The following is a 24,315-nucleotide window of genomic DNA, read 5'->3' on the forward strand; positions in this document are numbered from 1 at the left end:
CTTTAGTATTCAGGTTAGGCTATTGTCTACACCGACAGTTTCACTTTCCAGAACGTCTCGTCTCAACAATTGTTTGAGTTCTTTAACTAAAGACAGTTCTATGTGAAAAGAGGAGATGTATTCTTATCTTTTCTTTCTGTCATTCAAGCTGTAATTTGCATAGTTTGCGGCATTACAATTTGAGGGAGAGTATTAGAATAATATGTCCTATATGTAAAGTCTCACGTTTCTATAAGTGTGGGCATCCATATCTAGTAGTTTCTATTATCATGTTTTGGGTTACTTCACACCCAAAGTAGGTTAGTATAAATATGTAACTTTAGGTAGTGAACTCAATACTCTTTACTCTAACCCTAATCTCTCCAACCCAACTCTCTCAATCAATCAATCTCTATTTTTTTTCCATTGTTATTCTTTTTGGTTTCTCTCAATATATCAATGTCACAACTCTCCTAGCATCACCACTAATATGAAATTTAACATAGTTAGTCTTTACCCAAAAAGACTACGAGTTCCTAACAAGTGGAATAGGATGAAATTGATGCAAACTTCATCATTTGTATCACAGCTGAGAATATAATGCATGACAGTACCATAGCCAGAGATGCTCCTTCTGGAGTTCTAGGCTTGGAAATCACCAACAACAATGGTGGCAGTGGTAGTGTTCTTTCTACTTGGACTTTCCCTGTATTTGTTATTTGTAATTACTCTGTACAATTAAGATTATTCATCTTGCCAAAATGGCAAGTTCAATGATCACGTTTGAGTTCAGGTATTCTTCTTCTTGCTTGAACTCTCTCTTTATATAAAATTTCCCGTTTGAGTTCAGGTTCACTTAAAATGGGGAAGCTAGATGCCAAAGGGAACTAGACCACCTGCTCACGTAGCATACTTCTACCTGAATCCCCTTCCCTTCCCTTCCCTTCTACTATCCTGCTTCCTCTTTCCCATCTATTTCTTCCTAGCTTCCATCTGAAACCAAGTTCAATCACACACTACCGAATCTCCTCACTCCATTACGTCCCATTCCATCATTTTCCATGCAAAGCATTCAGACAGTACAACCCAACTGTAAAAGCATAGCAATCAGAAACAAAAGCATCTCGACAAAGTTGGACATTTAGAACTCCAACTTACATCCGATCCTCGATCAAACTTTAGTAATGACCATTTACATGACCACTAAACATCTATCTAATAAGATAGGGTTTTTTTTTCTCACTAAAAGACAAAATAACACACAAATGACAGTCCAGATCTGTTTGAGGAAAATCTAACGGCTACTATACGCTAACTTAAATTGTTAGAATCGGGCACTAATGGGAACAACTTTTGTTTCCATCTGGGTCGCGGATTCGACTCACTGTATCACAAACTTTACTTATTTTTTTGGGTTGGATCGCTTCCAATTTTTTTGGGTTGGATAAACAAAAGCTGTCATTCTATAGTATTTCCTTATATGTACAGGTACTTTTCTAAATCATATAGTTGAAAAGAATTGACAAACACAAGACACGTAAATCAGAAACACTTAAATTAAACCCATGACGAAATAGTCTGGTTGGGTTTTGTTGGGAGAGATGAAGAGAGGAAGGAGGAGGAGTCCGGTGGTTTTTGGATTTAATTTTGAGAAAAGAAACTAAAATGACCAAGTTACCCTTCCTCTCTAGGCGTTGGATGGGCTGGAATCTAATGGATGTGGTGAGCTGTTAAGATAGGATGTCAATTTAAGTTGTCAAGGTAGCCCGGCTATCTGAAGAACATCCTTAAACGGACTTTAACTAAATATTCAAAATATCGGTGAAATACACTCTCACGAAGGTGTTAGAAATCGAATCCTATATTTTAAGAAATTTGGGGTTTTTAGGATTCGATTTCTAACAGGGACGGAGATGCTTTTAATTCAAGTCTCTCTCTCCTTATTTGTTCCTCATTCTATGTGTTGAATTATCAAAATATAAAGGGTACGTGTAATGAGTTGGTTTGTGAGAAATGAAATGCATAGAATTGCTATAACCTCACTTTAATGTTCGCATGAAATGATTATGAAATATAAAACAACTAGAAATGGTTATAACATCGATCCACTGCTACCATGGAGATGGTATTTTGGAGAGTTATTTAAACGCAATGTGTTTTGAGTGTCGACTAGCACGGGCATTAACTAGTTTAAGATAATTCCGAGATAACAAATTCGACTAGCTGTTTCCCTATATAGGCTATCTTCGGGTTCAATAAACCGATTGTTAACAACTCTAATCACGATTTTCAAAAGATGTGTCACCATTAGGCTCATAAGCTCATTCACTCTCACACATGCTTTTTATGGTATACATTTTTCTATCGCAATTGCGAATTTCTTGGGCTAAAATTAAGTTAATGGAGCACAATAGCATTAGCTTTGGCTAGGGCTAAAATTACACTGCATAAAGAATTTCAAATCGGAACTGAAGGCTAATAAGGAGAAACAACAAAGTTAAACATAACAATAAAAAAAAAGGAGGGAGTAGTAGTCTGCAGTCTGCTACATCTGAAGCCACGCACTTATTACACATAAAACGTCATATGTGATATTGATCCACTGGAAATCCATCACGAACATGTGGAGTACCATATAGGGCGCAAACAAACTTTACATCAAATGGACATACTTCCTCAATAGTACAACTATCTAAACTGAAAATACCTTTATCATGTCCCGCAAAGGGACCATCTATATTGTCAATTTGTCATCACAAAAGTATATGCAGTTCCTTTTACAACCAGGAAAATCGGATGCAACAATGGAGAAAGAGTTATTGAAGCCCACGAAAAAAGCACAATCGCTTAAATCTGTAACCTGCACCCACTTGGGCTCACTGTAATCCAACTTGAATACCGTGAATTTTTCAGTGAGATTATAGCCTTTTTTAACACGTGACCCAATATTGAAAAACCTTGCCACTAGGAACAGGTTATCAGAACATGCCACCAAATAATTGTTATCACCATCTACATCTTGCACCATTCGTGGTGATAGTGTGATACAAATAATGTTGCAGTGGATGCAGGACCATCTAAGCCTTTCACTATATCAACGCCTCCATCAGTGATAACGTAATTCGTTCCAAGAATCGTCCCCTTTCTGGCCTAAAGTATATCAAATCTCTGTTAACCGTAGCATTGTCACCAACTACGGTACGGGTTTGAAATAGTGTACTTGAAAAAAAAAAACTTAGTTTGTGTTTTAAATGGAACGTATCACGAAAAAAACGGAAAAAAACGTAAAAAAACATAGGAAAAAAAAATGGGTTTAAAACAGTACAAAACAGATTTAAAACGTATAATACATAAAAGAAACAGTAAAAACCAATGATAAAGAATATAATAGATAAGGAGTTTGATTTTTTATAAAAATGGAAAAAAAATAGACACATAAAATAAAAATAATCTAATATAACAACGGAGGGAAGTTTTATGACCAACGGCTGGGATTTCATTTGAGGGGTATAAATCGACGGTCGGGACGCACTGTGATGTGGAATGAAGATTAGAAGAATAAACACGATTTATGAGTGGTAATTAAAGTTTTTAATTATGGTAATTAATTAGGCACGTTTTCTCTCTTCAGCTTCACACGACTGTCTCTCTTCACCCTCTCCAAGAGACAAAACGACCTCCTCTTTTGTGAAAACCTTCGACCTTTGGTTCTCCTTCCCTTCTCTCCCCCCCTCCTCTCAGTTCTCAAACATGTAATTCCCAATTATGATTAATCTAGGTCTATCCCATCAGTCTTCTTCTCTTTCTCTTTGAGAAATCTGCGGCTCATGTTCTTCTACATATTGTGGTTCCCTTCCATTTTGCACATCAATTATCTCTTTTTCCCATTCAAATTGCACCGTGTATTGATGGCAAAGAAGCGAATTATACAGGTACGTGTTTCTGGACTTCAACTTTGAACTTTCTCTTTGATTGTTTATGAGGGTTGTATTTTGGAACCCAACTTTGATTTCCAACTCAAGAAAACAACAAGAACAGGTCATTCTTATCTATACATCTAGGGAATGACATAGATGTCACAGAGTCACAGGAAACACCTGATGTCGGGAAGTCCACATGTGAAGGGAAAATGTTGTGTTGTCTTAAAGCAGGTTAGGTATGGTTCTGGGATCAAGTGATCCATTCTCATTAAATCTTCCATCATGCACCGTCCTACAAATGTTTGTATGGTGGTTGTTATATAGTTAGCACTCATTATACTCAAATAATTATACTCAAATTCTTGATGTATTCGTTCTTCATATGTTTGAATGGATCACTTGAGGAAATAAGTCATTTAATAAGAGTTCTCAAATATGGTTAGCACTCATTCAATTTTTCATTGTAGTTAAGTAACGGAAGCAATAGATTGGCAAACACGAGTATGGAGGGCAGAACTCACAAAAGGAAGGTTTGTACACCTACATTCATATTCTATCACATGAACTTCATTTAACTGAATCAAAATTCGTACTTCCTTAGTTTTGAGAAACCTACACCTCTTTTCTTTTTGTTAAGCTATTTCTTTGATACTTTGTATACTTGATATGACTTATTAGTTGACGCAGGTTTTTTCTTTTTGTCATTTTTGGTCATTGTTGAATCAAGGTTTAGCATAAATGAACCACACAAAATGTTCTTATGAAATCAGTTTAGGATAAGATATAGCATGTATATGTTTAATAAATTGAATCTTACTCTTCATGCAGAGACACAACCCCAATTTAGTGCAAAACATCCTGATTGGGGATTTTGAAATTTTATTCCTCTCAGTGAGCTAAGGGACCCTGACAGAGGGTTTCTTCTTGATGATACTTTAATTGAGGAGGTCTCAAGTCTCCATTAGAGCACACTGTGAAGTAGCATTGGTAAGTAATACGTAGGAAATTTTTTCATTTGTATGCACCGTTTTGAGTTTCTTACTTTTTCCTTTTTGATTGGTGGATCTGTGATAGGATGTTTTCCCTTTTCGACCGCTTAACAGTTTGGTTGTTACCTTGAGCGTTGATTTTTGATAAACATGTGATTCAACCCCCACCCCCACCATAAAAAAAAGGGATATACCCATGAACATATGTTCGTGAATTATGCACTCAACTCCAATCACTCAGCTCTGAAGTGAGTTATAGTGATTTAAAAGTGGGATTGGCCTATTTGAAATGTGTTTCTCTACAAAATAGTATGATAATTTGTTTCAGGTTTTCCACTTGGTCAAATTTTTATTGGGAATAGGTTTACTCTTATGTCATAATATTTTTAAGTTTGATTCTTCTGGAAGCTCATCCTATTTTATGACCTTGATATCCATTGACCTTGCCTAAATTTTTTGTGACTGAAGTTGCATTTAAGAATTAAATTGCGGTAGATATGGTGGATATGCATGGTCGATTGTTCTTTGATCATCACGCTCATTTGTTCCGAAATGTTATAATTTGGTAAAAATCGGAGTAATATTTTATTTTTACGCACCCGAAGATACACGGGCTTACTTAATTATTAAAAATATATCATTTTACCCCTTTAAATAATGATATTGACCTCATAGGTAATGTCTTTGTTTTGAAATTTGAAACCTATTGTATTGTTCTATGCTTGATAGCTATGTGCACACCCTCCTTTTGCAACCATAAATGAGGCAATTTGGTTTAAGCTTCGTTTCATAGCATTGGGGGCCTATTGACTACTAAAGTTTTCTACGTTGTGTACACAAGCTTTGTATGTACAAGTGATTGTACTAATCCCAAGAGTAGATTTCTTTACTAACTCAATTAATTTTATGTAATCAATCTTTATCAGGGTAGAAACCTTTTCATTCTTAGTCAAGGCATAGCTTCTGCACTATTCGTTGTAAACAAAAATGGTGGTTTCTTGAAATCAGCCCTGTACGTCCTTTCTTGGTTATAAAAGCGTTAGCTTACTGCTATGAGATAATGAGAGCCATGATATTGACATAGACATTAATAATGTCTTGATGGTGTTAGAAGAATTTCCAATGTAGTTTATTTTCAATATTCGAGTTTTTTCAATGCATATATTGTTTTAGCTTTTGTGCAAGTATTGAGATACTCTGTATCTTCCGTTTCTTTGTTGTTGATATTATATTACTATTAATTTTTTTGTATGTATCAGCCATTCATGAAGTTTAAAAGAGAGGGAAGGACATGAAGTAAATGTACGTGGCAGTCAAGCTATAACAAGCTAAGCTTACGCTTTAGAATTAGGAAGTTCTTTTGTAAACACCAAATCTTCGTCTTTTCCTTTTTGCCACTCAAGAAGACTCAAGTTCATTTCTTCTTCCCGGGTATGCTCACTTCGTTGTTCTCCGTTTCTATTCTCTTAGTCTTTTACATTTGAAATCTTGGGGTTCACATTTTCTTTCTTTCTTTTTTGGTTCCCCCCCCTGTTTTTTTTTTGCCACTTTGGAATCCTACTATATTTTAGGCATGTACTTTGTGCCAGAGACACCATTAACAATGCTGCAAGGCATGGTACGTGGGGCCAAAGGATCCATTGATAGTGTCCTAGGCAACGCAATTAGTAGGTAAATGTAACATTGTTTAAAATGGCCCCCTCCTTAAAAAAAAACATTGTGCCACTAAGCACACAAAATAAACACTACCTTACTGCAAAGTTGGACTAAATGTTTCTGGTATGACTCTAGGATTAATTTAGCAGGTAAAATATTTACGAGTATAAATATAAGGGACTGGGTGGTCGTGTTAGTGGCCTGGATGGCATAGAGTGGGGATTACGAGGATGACATTTATGAACATATGAAATAAACCTGTGTTTGAGTGTGCAAACACAAACAAGCACAGCATGTAAACACAAACAAAGCTTCCAAAGGGAAGTAGATAATAAGATGCATAGGGGCTCATAAGAAATTATCATCCAGATAAAGCAAGAAAAAAAAAACATAGTTTTCTTTCATTTTCGAATGACATTAGTGAAATTATCATCCAGATAAAGCAAGAAAAAAAAACATAGTTTTCTTTCATTTTCGAATGACATTAGTGTTGCAGACTTGCAGTACATATATATGGCCATATCATCTTCATGATTGGTTTGAAACATTTTCTAGGGGTCCTTAAGACAGATATAATTGCAACGGAACAGCTGTAGCTATATGTAAGGATCCAGATGGTGCATTACTGACAGGTTTATATAAAATGGTTAGTGAGAAACACCTTTTGAAGCTTAGTGCCTAAGAGATTGGGAGCAGAGAAGCTGAAGTTCTTTTTGGGAAGATTGCAGCTAGACAAGGCAGCTAGACAAGGCGATTATCGTAGGATATAACTTAGAACTGATGAGAAAGCTGAGAAATGATGTAGGGAGCTGGATTGACATGTGGGAACCAGAAGATAGTCCATAGCATTAGACCACCCTTTAAATTTTTGTTTGGAGTTGTAATAGACTTATAAATGTTTTGGAAGTAACCTAGCAGCAACTTGGGAGTTTCAAGAACTGGGTCAATTGGCTCTCAAGTCACGTATGTTACAATGGGTCTAATTGTTTTCCAGTTTTTAATTAATCTCAACCAAGTCACTAACTAACTGTTTTTGTTTAAGCGTCTCTTAATCAGATTCGTGCATAATCTAACACAACGTTCATTTTCTAAAGTTCTAAAAGTGGCACGCAGGTTTTTATTGTGCTGCAAACATTTTGTGGGTGTGCAGTAGCCATTTTTTCCACTGTACATAAATTTTGATTAGCAATTCATAAAGTAAAACTTATATATCTTGAAGAAATGAATATCACTGAGTTCATTCAAATTATTGTTTATGATATTGTTCAAAGACATTCCGTGCCAAAGGAAATCATATGCAAAACTTCAAAATTTGAAATGACGACCGAATATTGGAGCTTTTAAAAATTAAGAAACAATTTCAAATGAATACCTCCTAATCAATTTCGGCAATTATTGTTCGACAATTATTTCTTTTTTTTCAACATCAAAGCAAATCAAGAAAATTTAAAATGTTTTCGGCAATACAAATTCAAGCTAGATTGTGTTGTTTTTCATGCAGGGAAAAGGTCGTTCAAGTTAGATCACTTTTGTGCAGTTATTTGGTTACATCTCCGTGTTCGACACGGGCAATATTATTTCAGGTTCTTTAGCCAACATAGTTTTATGTAAATTCTATTAAAATGTTAATTTTCTTTCATTTTATATATTTTAATATTGTATTAGTAAACAGTAAGCATCAATACATGCCGAACATATGAATTCTAAAGATTGTTGTGCTATAATATATTCTCTAGCACCGTACAATTTAAAAATCTTCAAAAACAATCCGTGTCGAAGGCACGGGCATTAACTAGTAATAATACAAATGAAAGAAAATTCAAATAAATATATGAAGGTAGGTATCAAATTATAATTACTCATCCAAATACTATAAGTTTTATATTCAGTACCAAAACACGACTCTAAATAAGATACTACTAATTACTAACCATAATGACATAATCAAGTACTACAAATAAGTTAATAACTTTAAATTTTCCAATTATTAATAGTCCAAAGCAAAATAAAACTGTCTCAAAAAGTCAATTGTTAGCCCACTCTTCAAAAAGGTAAACTCCAAAACCTTTTTTTCTTCTCACGTTTTCTTTTAGATTAAAAAAAAATAAAAGTTTTAAAGGGGAGATTTTCAAAATCTCGGGTTTTAAACGGTTTTTAAGTTTAAAACATTTAAAACGCATTTTTTTTAAAACCCCGGGTTCCCCTGGAACAAGACAACTTGCCAATATCTAGGGTTTTAAATGCGTTTTTTACAAAAAAAAAAAAAAAAAAAAAAACGCCGAATTTGGTGACAATGAACCGTAGGGATAGCTACAATTACCTCAGGATAAGTCAAAGATTTACCATTATCAGGAGCAGGGGACGTAATCACCTTATATAGGAAGATGTCACGCATGAATTCTGAGCCGAATTCAAACACTGAGTTGTTCAGAAGGTGCCGCTGAATCTGATAAAGGAGGACATTGTGGCCACTTTCCTCTAATAATCGAGTTCCAATGACCTTAGGGAAACTTGTCAAAGGAGGGAGCTTTAACACTTTCTTAGCGAAGGGATGCACCAGTTGCATCTCTGAGTTGCCATGGACAGTAACAAGCCAACCAGAAGAAGCTCAGCAGATTCGACGGCCTTGCAACTCTGGTATCTCCAATTTATAAGTTACTCCATCCATTATGCTAAACAACCCCAAAAATACCCTCATGACAGTGGTTTTCTTCTTTGCCAAGGTTTCCTTCCGCAACAAATGGAACTACCAGCCATGGTAGACTTTGATGACTACGGAGCATCGTGCCTGAAACTAAAAATGCCCAAGTCCGACAAACACAACTCATGAAGAAGTTGGCTCCAATCGACAAAATTACTCATGATCTCCTTTGCTTTTTTTTACAGAGGGATAACCAACCTAATCCTACAACACAATAAACCAACATTAATGAAGTGCAATAGTAGCTCGTGACGCGTAACAAAATAAAAGTAAACACTATCTATCTCTACTAAAATAATCCAGCAGATCAATTTCAATTTTCACTATGCAATTTAAGAAGATGAAGGAATTAAATTTTCAAAACCCAAAAACTGTTTTAGACCAAAGATAATGACCAAAAAATACATTGAACTTTGCACTTGGTTTCAAAACAGACAACGTACTTTTTTTATATTCAAATAAACATTGTATTTTCACAAATTTTCAATTTAGGCATTCCGTACAATTAATTGGATGTCCAGCCATTAAAAATTTCCCCAATTCTAATTTGCCTATGTGGCAGTTGTTTAGACCATGAGGTGGCATTCATTCAACATATCGACACACCAACTCATCAAATTACAACTGATCAACATTTCGATATTTCGACAAGCCAATATTTCAACATTTTGACACGCCAACGTTTCGATATTTTGACACACCAATTCAAAATATCAACATTTGGACCAATATATCAGTTGTAATTTGATGAGTTGGCGTGTTGAAATATCGAAATATCAAAATGTTGGCGTGTCAAAATGTCGATCATTTGTAATTTGATGAGTTGGCGTGTCGAAATGTTGAATGAATGCCACATCATGGTCTAAACAACTGCCACATAGGCAAATTAGAATTGGGGAAATTTTTAACGGCTGGACATCCAATTAATTGGACGGAATGTCTAAATTGAAACTTTGTGAAAGTACAATGTTTATTTGAATAAAAAAAAAGTACGTTGTCGGTTTTGAAACTAAGTACAAAGTTCAATGTATTTTTTGGTCATTATCTCTTTTAGACAATTTGTGGCACATCAAAACACACAAGTAGCCAACCTTTATGGCTTTATCATGCAACACATATAGAACCTTTATCAAATTAAAATCGAAACAATACAGTAAGAAATCAGAAGAAGAAGTTGGTAACTGAAGCCAATGTCTGAGGAAAGAGTTATTACTGTCTTAACCTGTAAAGAGATGATTTTTACGCGCCAACGCCTGGAGCTGATTAAGGGTGATATGAATTTTGGCTCTCTGAAGTTCCAAACAAGTATTCTTCATCTTATAATAGAAAACTTGAAGTACAAGTTATTCCTCAATCCTTATATCATGGTGCATCAGACTACCATATTGACTGAAACTTGAATCAGTTATATTATCGAAAAAAAAAACTTGAATCAGTTATATTGGAAAACATCAAACCGACGTATAAAATTGAAACCATGGCTTCTAAAGTCAAAACCCTGAATATATATCAGTGTTCCGATATATTCATGTGGTAATCCGAAATCTGATAACGATATGATATTGTACAATTATAACAGGTGATATTTTCACTCCTAGGCATACAATAGAGTCCCTCTTCAGTTCACCACTTCGTATTGAAAAATCAGCCGCTTCCATCAAATATTCACTTTTCATCTCATCTTGGATTTCGATTTTTGTGGTAAGTAAAACTTTGCTCGTTATGCTCCTTGTTTTTTTCATTGCCTTTGAACTTTTGAACCCTTTCCTCAGGATTTCCTCTGCATGGAACATATGGAGATGACAAAAAATAATAATGTTGGTTTTTGGAGTGAACTTCTTCATGATCTCCTATACTTAATCCGTTTCTATTGTGTCTGCAAGTAGTGGAGGTCACTTTCGGGCACGGAACTCTGTCACAGAAGTCGGTTTCCATGGCTAATTGTCCCTATGTCGTTGAAGTACAACATCAGCGAATATGAAAACTATTCCCTTGACGGTGTCCTTGGGTTCTTCAGTATTTTGGATGGATTGACTTATAAAGTTGAGATACCGGAGTTATTGGGACGTCGTGTATGCGATCTTCTTTTGGATGGTTAATTACGGTTCATGAGAAAGTAGTCCACCTTCTTCCTCTCACCAAGTTACCCTATGCGTTTGAAAGGACGACTGTTGGTCCAGAGTACCCGGGCTTCATTTAAATTACGATGACTTCACATTTTACAAAGGGGACTTTTATGTTCTAGACTGTACCGGAGAGGTTGGTATAGTGAAAGGCCTTGACGGTGACGGATCTTCTCCAATCATAAGCCCACTGTCACTACGAAAATGAGATGACATGTTCGAGGCGGGTGAGTCACTCTATAACGATTTAGGGGACGATGATTTGGATTTTTATCGTACTACTAAAAAGTTCAGTCCCACATATGCGCCCAAATGGGAGGTAACTAAAAACATTGGAGATTGTGCCGTTGTTTCTGGGTGCGAATAACTCATTCTCTGTTGTTCCATCTGATTTCCCTGGATGTAGTTGTATCTACTTCACATCCCACGATATGGAAGCTCCTTGCCACAGTGGACATGATGAAGGTATCTTCAGTTTGGATGATTGTATGATTGAGGACGTTTGTCCAATGGAGTGTAAGTGTATTTGCCCACGACCCTTATGGTATTCAATTAATCCATGATAGATGCTACCTTTTCTATGCTTCCTGTGAAAAAAAGTGATGTAGCTCAAAAGAAAATTGATGGATGTAGGTGGAGGAGATTTCCCCCCAGTCCCATCACAAAACACAAGTTTGGTAACTAATAATATAGTTATAGGACTCGGCCGTTGTCATATACATTCTTCCTACCAAGAAATGTAATAATTAGCTGATAATTGGTTCCATTTGTATTATAAAGCTTCTCTGTTTATCGTTTTTTGTTGTGGAAAGCAAAATATTGATTGTTTACAGATAGGACTGTTCTTAGTAGTTCTAAATCTTGCCTATGAGTAGTGTTAATACAGTAAACGTCTTGAAAGTGACACTGGAATTAAAATATAGATATGCTTTTTCGTGTATTCATTATACCTTGAATAAAACACCGAACAAGAATGAATAAAACTTCCGTTGGTTGACTTGAAAGTTTGATCTTGGTCTGACATTTTTCGAGCTGGTGTGGCTAGGTGATAGAGATCCTAATAGTTTGCTAGTAGAGATTTTGCTACATGAGTAACATATATTGAGCTGTTTGAATATGTAAATGAGTTAATCTTAACCCTAATTTTAAGAGCAGATGATCCCACTTAGATTCTTTTGTAATCTAGGTTCGAGTTCTTTGGCATTTGCATCTGTTCTCCGTTCATGTCCACCCGACAAAATAATGTGCATGGAAATTTTGAGGAAATGAATTGGTAAAAAGTAAAAACTTCGCTATTTTACACTCTTGTTTCTAAATATTGTGATCACGACTCATGAGTTCGTGCATCTAGATTAGGAAGAAATTCAAAAGCGTTGACAGTTAACACACAATGATACAACAGAAATATCAATGGAAATACTGAGGTAGAATGAAAGTTACGTACTGCATTGCTAATCATACTTATCCTTATCCGGAGACCATGTTACTAATAGAATCTGTGCATTATTACTTGTGAATTAATACGGTTTCAACTTCCAAGCAAAAATGCTTAGTAGATAAGGTTTTTGGGTTGAGAACTATGGCTTTCCAATTTTTCATGCCTTAGTGAAGAAATCATTCTATCCGATTTCACCTAAACAGTAATATGTCAGTAAATATCCCCTCGACTATTATGGGCAATGTGCAAGCAATTTCTCATAGGAGGGCGAGTTCCCTACAAGCACTCTCCATGGATTCATCCTATCGGCCTATCACTCTTCCTCACCCATTCAACTACAAGAATCATCCTATGCTATGTCCCTACATTTGTAATCAGAGTCCGTAAAGAGATGTATAACACAGAAGTAGGCTGATGATAGTTAAATGATGATACAATGTGAATTAGGACCTTTTTTTCATTTATATACACTGAGCACAATTTACTAGATCATGTATCTGACCGTGTTTGTTTCAAGTTGGTCATGTTTTGTACAGAGAACCCATGGTAGAAACATCATCATGAGAAGAGACCAATGGAGAAAGAGGTTGGAAGTTTGTGTTGCCAATAAACCAGAAGAGCGCCCATTTCAAGTTGCAGAGGGTGTATTTGAGGGCCTTTGTCCAATTCTCTTGTTTATTGAAACTCTGTGTGATGGTATAGTTCTCCACTTTGTCGTTCTCAATCCTAAAATACAAAATGAGCAAGGTTAAATACATACAATATACTTTCTAATGAATATTGATGAGCACACTTTTTCAAGTTCTCTGAACAAATTTTGCACAGCTCAAGGCATTTTATGAATATGTGGCATATGAAGCAGACTACATTTATATTAGCAAATGCATAGACTAATAACATCGGTAGTCTTTCCTACCAATGCATCCTTCGGAGATCAACTGAGTAGCTCTCTGGTGGTTTTGATTGCCATCAGAAAGTACTCGAACTGAAAGGTCCAAACTGATGATCTTGAGGTGTTACAGATATAGAGGAGGCCACCTCCTTAAAATTTCCTTTTAAAAAAGTGGACACAAATTAGCCTAAATTCTTAATAATTACACCCACCTGAAACTAATGTGCCTACATCTGAGACATGCCCAAGATATTTTACCAAAGGATGAAAGAAGAAGAATGAACTTCATTACAACAAGCTAGTGCTAGGTATCAAATATAACAAAGTCAAAGGGCCGTCTTTTCCTAATAACTGCTGCTCAATAATGTCTGGTCGAAGACCAGTAGCTTAATGTCAGAGCTGATGCATCATTCTTCGGTAAATAAATTTGGTATATTCAAGAACCATTTAAATGAGTACTGTTTCAACAAGCTAAATAGAAACTTACTTGTAAGGGAGCTTGAAACATTTTTCTGGAGGTATGTTGTTTTCTCTATCCTTGGAATTTGCAAAATCAGAAAAATCCTTGAGGCAGGTCAAGAACAGGGTCATTGCTTTGTCATAACGAGTACTCCAGAATAAGTTCACAGGGCCAAACCTGAAAAAAAAAAAAAAAAAAAAAAAAATCAAATAACTAGATAAATATTCAAATTTAAAGGAGAAACAATTTATCACCATGGGAGAGTATCCTGGTTAACCCATTTGGTAAGACTGCATAAGAGTGTAGGTGGTGTAAAAACATCCTACCCTAACAAATCCCCACCCATGGCCAAACGGACCAAATAAAGGAAATTCCATAAAGCTGGAGCTGATTCTCATGATGAAATCACATAACCGATATTCTATTAACCTTTCCCTTAGCTATCAAATACGATGAGAGCTACATTGGATTTGTGGGATTTTCCCGCACTCATTTATAGGCTAAAGTCCTAATATGGGTGGTTTATTAATGGAAACCTACGTTACATGGGCACGCCATATTTTGAAAATAATAGGCCTCCACTGATGCAAGATTGGGCCTCCGTGTTGGATACGTATCCATGTGTCCCTGTTGGACACATTATATGTGATATACCTCAATTTTCAATACTTTCCCGTGTCAGAAACTTCAGATACGGACACACCTATCTGTGTCAATGTAACTCAGGTGGAAATGTTTCCTCCCAAGAGCTCTAACCATTCCCAAATTAATCCACTCCCCTCTCCTTATAAAAACTCACAATCACAACTAATTAGTTGCCAAAAGTTCCCACAAAATCAAGAGGTTGACCAAACATTACCTGTTAAAATGGATGTTTCCTCTGGGAAAACTGCCCACAAATAAAAGACGCCCACAAAGAAAATGGAGGTTAACGTTTAAGGTTTTAGATATCTCCTAGCCTCCTAGGCAGTACTCACCAATTGGTGGTACACTGTAAAGCTTATGATGCATCTTATCTCTAAAGAATATAACAGAAAAAAACAATGACACTTCTGAACAATTTATTAACAAACAAAGAAGCACTTGGTACTCACAGTTCATAAGTATTGTTGTTGCTGTCCATAATCCGAGGATAGCTACCCATGGGAAGAATTTTTATACGGTATCTGAAATACATATAAGTTAAGGCTATTCCCACAGACAATGAGAGAACCTATATTGATTGTTCTATTACTGTGCCAAAGCATTGAAGTGACAATACCGGCAAGTTCTGATAACATAGTTTCAAGTATTTATCTTGTCTCATATTCCTATAGAAATGAGGAATTGCTAAAGAAACATTCTTTTATAGCCGGAAGGATATATGGGAATCTAGCATGCTCATAGAAGTAAGAGATTTCACTTGTAAGGATACGGAAACTTTGGCCGAAAGTATTGTGCCATTGTGTGGAGGAGAAGGCATGCCTGTCCCCATGCAGCATTTATTTCATCCCACTCAACCTACACATGATGATGAAAGAATGAATAAAAGAAACTGAAAGCAGTAAAAACAGTCACATGGATAAAAATATACAATGTACAAAGAATGAAAAATTGATTGCGATCAAGAATATCCCTCGCTCTCAAGGAAGAGAAACATGAAACAGAAAGCAGTAAAAACAGTCACATGGATAAAAATATACAATGTACAAAGAATGAAAAATTGATTGCGATCAAGAATATCCCTCGCTCTCAAGGAAGAGAAACGCCAGAAGTTAAAGCATAGATGTGCACCGACATACATAGCATATTCCCCATAATATTCCTAAGGTCATGTTTAGTTTCCTAAAAGTTGTTATTTCAAATGACAAATGTATTGAGACATATAGCAAGAAACTTAGAATATAAGCCCAATTACCACAACTATTCACAGTAAACCCTCTTTACAGATACTGCTTTGATTATTACCTGAAGAAATTCTCAGATTGCGGTAGGCTCAGATAATGTTAACTAACCCCATAGAAAATTCGCAGAATATGTTAGCATCAACAGGAAAACAAGAGGAAGAAACTAGCCTCCCTGCCTACACACAGCAGCACTCATAGCGCTAACAATCTACTAACACCAACACATTTTATGTACTTCTAAAAAACATAAACACCAAATTTTCACTCAATCAATGCCGTCCGAGACTAACAGCTAAGATTATAACATGACAACATCCATCAAAAATTGTCCCAACTCTTATGCATTTGTAGGACCGGTGTACCTAATAAACAAGGGTGTGAAAAAGTCCTTTGTCCTGTTACTAAAATTTCTCACATTCAATTTGCTTGGGGTGAGCAGTGAGCTAAGCCTATGCACTACTGCAATGCATAGGCGAGTCGTGACCCCTATAGCAAGCTATTCCATGGACCCTCGTCGCCTAGTTCAGAGTTTAAAATGCATACCAGTATCTTTGGCAGACGGCCAAGCCTAAAATTATTGATTGTCCCGAACTCTCCATCATGATATATAGGGAACGCATCATTAAGCACATTGGTGCGCTTCAGCAATTCTAAATGTAATTGCGACACTTCAATCTTAGCCAAAATCGCATCTCTTTCTTCCTGTGAATCAGAGAGGGAGTTGTATTAAAATCATTTGCATGTGGGTAAGGCAGGTGGATAATAATAACAACAATAATAAAACTAATTCTTAAAACAAAATCCCATTATACAAAGTACAAATTACGGAAAACAAATAATCAAAGTTCTTTTATCCATCAAAGACGGTCACAATTATAAGAAAACAAAACCGGCTTATTTATATAATCACAGGAGGCAGCTAGATTAATGCAAAGAACTAAATAATCTGATAAGATTATATTCGAATTTGAAAAGCTCATAACTTTTGTTATGCAAAAGCAATCCCTAAAATTTTATTTATGAAAATATAACAACCAATAATATTTGATTATGCCAAGAAGGGTGACTTTTATTATCCTTCCAAATTAGGTCAAATGGTCAATACATATTGTACATCCTAGTAGGCTATTACCCTATAGAAGTATCATTTAGAAATTGGAATCATCTTGGTTTCACTGATGGAGATTTGATTGTTTCATCACTTAGTTTTAAATAAGGCGATGTCTACGTTCATATCTAATTCAAAATTGAATATCTCATACTTATTTACTTCACTGTTTTAAGCCCTACCTTTCTCTGATTTAAAGGCAATCTGCATTTTGACCTTGACTTCACCCTGTGCCCTTAACTGCGATGGTTATCATGTACAGGGATATTGGCTCTCTTATACATTACATTGGAAAGAGCAGTTTATATTTTCTCATAACCAAGTAAATTTCTTCGATTGCAAGACTAGTGGAAATAGTCACAATCATAGAAGTAGATATTGATTACAAAGCACACAATATTTGAAGCATACCTGATGTGAAGTTAACTGGAACTGGAAGCTATTGAATTCATGCCAGTACCTAAAAGTTATTCAATTAACAAAAGGAGGCACTTAGACATGCAGAGTTTGAATGATTAAAAGAACGTGCTTCTGATTACAGAAAAATCCATAATGAACTTGTAAAATGCATTAGCAGATATCTTCTCCAATATGAAAAGTGCAGTAGTTATCAAGAACTTACCGTTCCTCAAGTTCGTCAAAACTCTTTGATTTTAGGTCTAATTCCTTCAACTCGGTGTTCACTTCTGCACACTGTTTCTCAGTTTCTTTGATTGCTTCTTCAAGTCTTCGCTCCTCTTCTTCAACCTAAACAAGTAATGTAGAAGCAAAACTGATTTTACTAAAAATTCAAACAGATAAATCAAAGTCTTACATGTTACTTGTTTCTCTGATTTAAGCATATGTGCATATTACTGGTCCTAAGTAATACATCTAATTTATCTTTTTATTTTAGGTAAAAACACACCGATCAAAAACAAAGGTAAAAACACACAGATCACTGGATTTTTCAACAAGCCTTTTGCCCCATCCCCAACGCCCCTTAACCTAGAAGAAGTGGCATCACTAATAATGAATTAGCCTCCACCATGCACTTTCTAATACCACAATACTGATTCTCATAGATGCAAACAATAGCGAAGTGATCCACTACAAACATTCTAAACATCCAGATGGAAGAAAATTAGGATAACGTTGGTGGTGATTGTCAATTAGTACCTTCAACTTCTCACGAAGAAAATCAGCCTCGCTTAGAACATCATGTGTCTCCCCCTCAAGACGCTGAAGGCAAGCTTCATATGCCTTGATATCCCTGTTGACATCTTCAACCTCTTTATCAAGTTTATCTGACAGTACCCGCATACATTCTAGACATAATGGTTGCTCAACCTGATGAAAGAAGAAAGACAATAAGAAAATAAACAACTAATACTCATATAAAAGGGCCAAGCCTTACATGCAGAAGAGTTTGAAGCTAAGCCTAAACCATGAAAAGTTGCCTTCATAATCAAGACATCAACAGAACCATTTGTACACAGGTCATGATGATTATACAATATACCTGAGTCTGAGTTGTGGCTATGTCAAATGCACGCTTCAGGACAGTTATACTTGAATGAAACCCCGCATTGTTCACTTGCAAGGGGCTATTGGAAGGACTCCCTGGTGATGCTACTTGAGCCCCACCTCCATCTGCTGTAGATTCACAATTGTACATCGAAGCAGCAGCTGGTGGCAACACAACAAACGACTCCTCCATTGCTTTCCCGGACTGGCTGCTATCAGATTGCACAGGTCCACCACGAGGACGTGGAGGGACACCTTGGGCTTGAGTCCTTTGTTTTTGCAACACAACATAAGAATGATCCATTCTGGTCGAAGCCAACACACTGCCTGCTCCATGAACTGAAGACCCCTGCATCCCTGCAAGTATTAAAACCACAATACTGAACGTAAATGGCAGAGCCAAAATATGTCGTAAAAGTAGCTAAATTATCAACTGTCTTTAACTTGTCAAAAGCTGTAAAAATAACAGTCTATAAAACAAACAAAAATCCTAACCCAAGGGAGAAGAGGAGTCATTGAAAAACTTGTCAGCATAAGAATCAGCACCAACAACACATAAAGCGTGGCGACAATTTTTGGCAAACCCATCTTGGAAGATTTGGATCGATAGAAAGGCTCCGCCCTTTGTCAGAAAGATCGTCCTTCATATCCCTGCATACAGAAAAAGATAAACTAAAGCCTAAAAACCAGCACAATCAACTGAAAAACATAATTGAAAACAAAGCGATAATTTCAACACAATGCCCCTTCACAATACACATTCAGTAAAGTTCCGTGTTTTCTACAAACTTTAACAGCTCTACAAGCATGCACAGAAAAATATGAATCGATATTTGGATTGCCCGAGTCTTGTAATCACCTTTGTTAGACAATTTCAAGTCCTCAAAGTTGGAAATTTGGAAACAATGTACGTATGTGAAAATAAAACTTGGGTAGACCATGTATTCATATGAGAGGAAAAAATTTACCGGGGAATTTAAAAGCTTCAGCAACAGGTAAAGGTTAATTCTTTCTTTCTAGTGGTGGGTGTTTTCAGTAGGGGTGTTGAATGTTGACGATGAGAGCCAGTTTTTCGAGTAGTGCTACAAACGGACCTACTTTTTATACCTTATTCAGACTCACTGTAATTTGGAATAACGTTGGTTTGTATTGCAAAATGCAAATACACACGGTCACACGGACACTAGGGGTGATAATTTGGCCCTCGGCCCTCGGCCCTCAAAATTGCATAATGAAGCACTCAAAAGTTGGCCCGCACAAATTTGAGGGCGGGCTAGCCTTACCCTCATACTTATAAGAGGCGGGCTAGGGCATAGATTCTGAAGCATAATCCCAGCCCTCATTAAGAGCATTCCCAATGCAAGTGAAAATAATCTCTCCCTTATCACCGCCACTTCAGCACTTATTCACCCTCTTTTCACCGTTTTGGTGAAAAACAAGGTGAAATTGTGCAATGCAAAGGTGAATAAAATATCTCAGACGGGATGTTAGAGACGAAATGTAACATCCCGTCCGGCATTTTGCCTGAAGTTAAAAAAAACCGAAAAAACACGCGATACGGAATGAAACATTTCGTCCGAAAAAAAAATCGGAAAAAACACACGAGACGGAATCCAATATCCCGTCCGAAGTTAACAAGTCAGCCACTATCTCGGTGAAAGGTTTCACCTTGAAATCAACTGGAGACTAAAGTCACCAGTTTTTCACCTCTGCATTGCACAGCCATTTTCTAACAAAACTGGTGACTATAGTCACAAACCCCCCTTATTCACCTACATTGCAAATGCTTTAAGCCCTCACCAGCCCTCATTTGGGCCTCATACATTTTCTTGTTATTTTACATTATATTTATTTTACTTTAATTATCTAAGTTGTATAAAAATAAAATCATGAAATTAATTTTCAATAAGAGATAGATTATAACATAACATAACATATACGATTTTTGTAATTGATTTAATGATAGTTATATAAGTCATACATAAAAGCAAATCCAACCTAATAACATAGTTAAGTATGAAAAATATAGATATTTTAAGAATATCACCTCTTCTACCATATTTATTTTTTATTTATTTTTTCTAAAGGCATAAGAATTAGTTTTGTATATTAAACATAATCAAAATATGATAAAAATAAATAAAAATCACAAAAAAAAATTTTAACTAGTAAAGTATAATTAGATCGGGCCCGACCCGGCCCTCATTTGGCCCTCAAAAATGAGGGTCGAGGGGTGGGTTAAGGGATTGAGTTTTCATGCTCGACCCGTCCCTCAATACAAAATAGGGGCGGGCTGACCCAGCCGTCAATCACGAGGGATTTTATGGTTTGAGGGGTGGGCTAGCCCGATCCGGCCCTTTTATCACCCCTACGGACACGTATCTGTTTATTTATTCGGGTCGAATTCAGATTCAGATTCGGATATATTTTTTGGATTTTTTTTTTATTTTTAATGTTATCCGATCGGGTCAGTCAGATTCGAGTAGAAGATTTCAATTTGATTCGGATATACCGAACCCAACCCGTTCCCAGCCTTACTATTTACTAGTATTATACTATTATTGTTGTTTTTCTCTATAAAGTCTATACAATAACTGTGTTGAACAATATCCATGGACTAAGGCCATGTTTATTTTTATGTAAGGCCCAATTATTATTATTACAAAAATAAAACCCATACTAGCTACTAACCTACTCCAATTCAGGGCAGGTTTAGGTTTGCTTTTGAATGCTGCTGATAGTCGTTGGCTTGTTGCTGATTAAGAGATGTTTGGTTTCATCTTGGCTTTTCTTCACTACAGAGTACAGAGGGAGAAACCATGGAGTTTAATTCAATCGACATCCACCAATCTGTTTTTCATTAAAGAAACTGTGAAGTTTTTTGGTTTTCACTAATTGTCACTATATTATTTTAGACTATTCATGTTTAACTCAAAAAGCATCAACATGAGTAAGTGGGAACTGGGAACTGGGAAGCAATCCAATATATCAGGATGGAATACAGCTTAACACAGAAGTAAACTTGATTATTTGTAGATTGTAAAAAAACATCAATTTTAAGCTAACTGTTGACTTAAAGGTTCATTAAGATTGATTATTATAGGGCACATTAACCCACATAAAAATGAACCTAACCCCCAAGTGCAACCCAACGGCCCCAAAAACCAAAGCCAAGTTCAAAGCCAAGGCTATGTTGGAGGGATTATCATCTTAACCGTCCATTCAAAATCAACGGCTCAAATCCTCTCCCTTTCCCTCACTTATAAACGAAGAAAGAAGCAACACAAAGCACCAAAACAAAAACAAAAACAGAACAAGAACAGAACAGACAAGTAGTTTTAAGGAGATAGATAGAAAGAAAGAGGCAGAAAGAGAGAATTAATTCTCACTAGCTTCAAAACTCTCCAAATTCATAACTCACATCTTTGAGTCTCTAAAAATCTTCTCATTTCATCTTTAGCTTCCCTGTAATGGACTAAACTCTTGTATTTTCATAATACTGAACAGATTCCAACCTGAGGTGTATCTAACTTTTGTTAATTTTCCAGGAAATTTTCTTCTTCTGGGTGTTGTTTAGATCTTAAGGTAACAACCATTTTTCTATAAATTTTCATTGTTTTTCATCCAAGGGTGTTTATAATTTTACTGTTTCAATTGCAGAAATGGAGAAAGCAGAACCAGATTTTCTGTTACAGTGGGGAAATAGAAAGAGACTTCGTTGTGTTAAGATCAAAGAAGAAAATGATGCATCAGATGGTAATGGTGGAAGTAGTGTAACAAGAAAGAAAACCACATCACGTATCGATCGCCGTGTTGTTAGAACTGATAAAGAAAAACACCCCGTCCTCCATCTCCATTCCGTTCTATCAACAAGTAAGAGCAAATTCCAACCACACCATTGAAGAAAAAAAGGATGTGAAATTCATAAAAGAACTGATCTTTTTTTTTTTTTTTTTTTTTTGGAACAGTGTTGAGACTACACCGATTAAATCGACGAAATCAGTATCATGTTCACCTGAAAAGGAAGATAGATACTATACAACAAGAGGGTCGTTGTTGGGTTTTGAAGATAATGGAAAAATGTTTATGGAAAATGGTGGCGGTGAAGATAAAGGACTTGTTTGGCCAAGATTGTTTATTTCATTGTCTAGTAAAGAAAAAGAAGAAGATTTTATGGCTATGAAAGGTTGTAAACCTTCTCAAAGACCTAAAAAAAGGGCTAAACTCATTCAAAGAAGCTTGCTTGTAAGTCCTTATTCTCTTCAATGGCTATCTTCAGTTTCCTTGTTTGATTCTTTCTTCCTCTCATTTTTTTTTTCTTTTAAAGAAAAGATAAATAACTAATGGGCTGTGAAAGATCCTATATGGTTGTTTGTTTTCCAGAAATGGGTATCTTGATTTTTCGAATGTTTTAAATTTTTAATGGTTTTGATAAGTTTTTTTAGTTGTTTAAGTAATTGAGGTTGGTTGGTGGGGTTTGTTTGGTGGCAGTTGGTGACCCCTGGTACATGGCTTTCAGATCTATGCCAAGAGAGGTATGAAGTGAGAGAGAAGAAGACTTCTAAGAAGGTAGAATTCTATTCTATGTCTAATTTAATTTTTTGAAAATTTTGCTGGTTTGGGTTGATGTGCGGTTGGTGGTGATTCAATCTGTTTTGGATATTGTTGTTTTGTGATGCAGAGACCAAGAGGATTGAAGGCAATGGGAAGTATGGAAAGTGATTCTGAATGAGTTAGAGGAGCACAGTCAAAAGACACCACGGTTCATTTGTTTTGTTGATTTTTTCTTTTTTCTTTTTAGATTCCAAAGAAGAGATAATTGTATTAGTCATATTGAAGAGAGAGAAGAAGAAGAAGAAGAAGAAGAAGATAAGGAGGAAAAAAGGGAGGGAAATTGTACTGTCTCAGTTTTATAAGAGAAAAAAGAAAGGCTGTTTTCTTCATTGAGTTATTTCATCTGTTATTCTTTATTGAAATTGGATCTCTCATATAGGCTTTGACTCTTTGTAATCTGGGCATGCCGTTGGATGGTTATTTTCTGTCATCTTCCAATGAAAATTTCACCCATATTGTTAGCTCAAAGTCTCTAACCATTTTGTTTTAGGGTCCTGCCTAACTGCGTAAGTGCTATTAAGATCAGAACATCAGATATAAAAGACTCATGGTCATGGTCCCAAAATACTCAAAAGGCAAAAGTTTCAGAATTCTGAAAGATTGTCAAAGATCGAAATTTATACGTGTGTTCGTGTGTGAACTGTGAACCAGAAGTCTACAACTTTAGTTGAGTTTACAATCCAAGCTTTAACATGGTTTAAAATCTCAAATTTCAAAAAACACAATGGTACCTTTCATGCCAGCGTTCCAAAACCAAACTATCAGAGATTTTTATTATTTGCTACTATGCGGGGTCCCTTCTAAGTTTTAAGTGACAGGTCCATCATCTACCACTCAGGCAAGTGGGCTGAGCACAATATTTCGCGAACATTGGACTTTCAAAAGACACCAGAAGCAAATAAATGCATCACGCTCTTCTACACCACTCAGTCGTATCACGGTATCAGCATACGAACTCACACCTCTTACATGTTAACATGTTATGTTATAACTTACAAGATCAATATGAGACGGTATGAGCTTTCATTGCATATATTTGCTCC

The 24,315-nt window shown here is 36.0% G+C and overlaps 2 protein-coding genes and 1 long non-coding RNA gene across 8 annotated transcripts; 2 read left to right on the top strand and 1 right to left on the bottom strand.

Annotated features, from left to right (window-relative positions):
- Nucleotides 1-3,479: 3,479 nt before the first annotated feature.
- Nucleotides 3,480-7,646, top strand: LOC147484694 (uncharacterized). Its single transcript, XR_015206807.1, has 5 exons — nt 3,480-3,911; nt 4,367-4,429; nt 4,728-4,886; nt 6,148-6,319; nt 7,100-7,646. It is a non-coding gene; the product is annotated as an uncharacterized LOC147484694 (long non-coding RNA).
- Nucleotides 7,647-13,235: 5,589 nt separating this feature from the next.
- Nucleotides 13,236-19,871, bottom strand: ATG6 (AUTOPHAGY 6). 6 transcript variants are annotated; one of them, XM_086581472.1, is made up of 12 exons: nt 19,825-19,871; nt 19,518-19,740; nt 19,154-19,309; nt 18,654-19,015; nt 18,311-18,481; nt 17,775-17,899; nt 17,564-17,612; nt 16,588-16,746; nt 15,573-15,658; nt 15,253-15,324; nt 14,186-14,335; nt 13,236-13,532 (listed from the first exon to the last, which is right to left on the bottom strand). In XM_086581472.1, exons 4-12 carry the CDS (start codon nt 19,011-19,013, stop codon nt 13,328-13,330), a joined length of 1,377 nt encoding a protein of 458 aa, XP_086437598.1. In that variant the 5' UTR covers nt 19,014-19,015; nt 19,154-19,309; nt 19,518-19,740; nt 19,825-19,871; the 3' UTR covers nt 13,236-13,327. The 6 variants fall into 6 exon arrangements, with proteins under 6 accessions (XP_086437598.1, XP_086437596.1, XP_086437597.1 ...); XM_086581470.1 differs by lacking the exon at nt 19,825-19,871 and having other exon boundaries at nt 19,627-19,796; XM_086581471.1 differs by lacking the exon at nt 19,825-19,871 and having other exon boundaries at nt 19,518-19,796.
- Nucleotides 19,872-21,939: 2,068 nt separating this feature from the next.
- Nucleotides 21,940-23,648, top strand: LOC147484696 (uncharacterized). The gene is made up of 6 exons (XM_086579794.1): nt 21,940-22,125; nt 22,207-22,243; nt 22,319-22,531; nt 22,590-22,903; nt 23,150-23,227; nt 23,340-23,648. The coding sequence occupies exons 3-6, from the start codon at nt 22,321-22,323 to the stop codon at nt 23,388-23,390; spliced, it is 654 nt and encodes a 217-aa protein (XP_086435920.1). The 5' UTR covers nt 21,940-22,125; nt 22,207-22,243; nt 22,319-22,320; the 3' UTR covers nt 23,391-23,648.
- Nucleotides 23,649-24,315: the final 667 nt, after the last annotated feature.

Source organism: Coptis chinensis, chromosome 8 (genome assembly GCF_015680905.1).
Source record: "Coptis chinensis isolate HL-2020 chromosome 8, ASM1568090v1, whole genome shotgun sequence".
NCBI lineage: Eukaryota > Viridiplantae > Streptophyta > Magnoliopsida > Ranunculales > Ranunculaceae > Coptis > Coptis chinensis.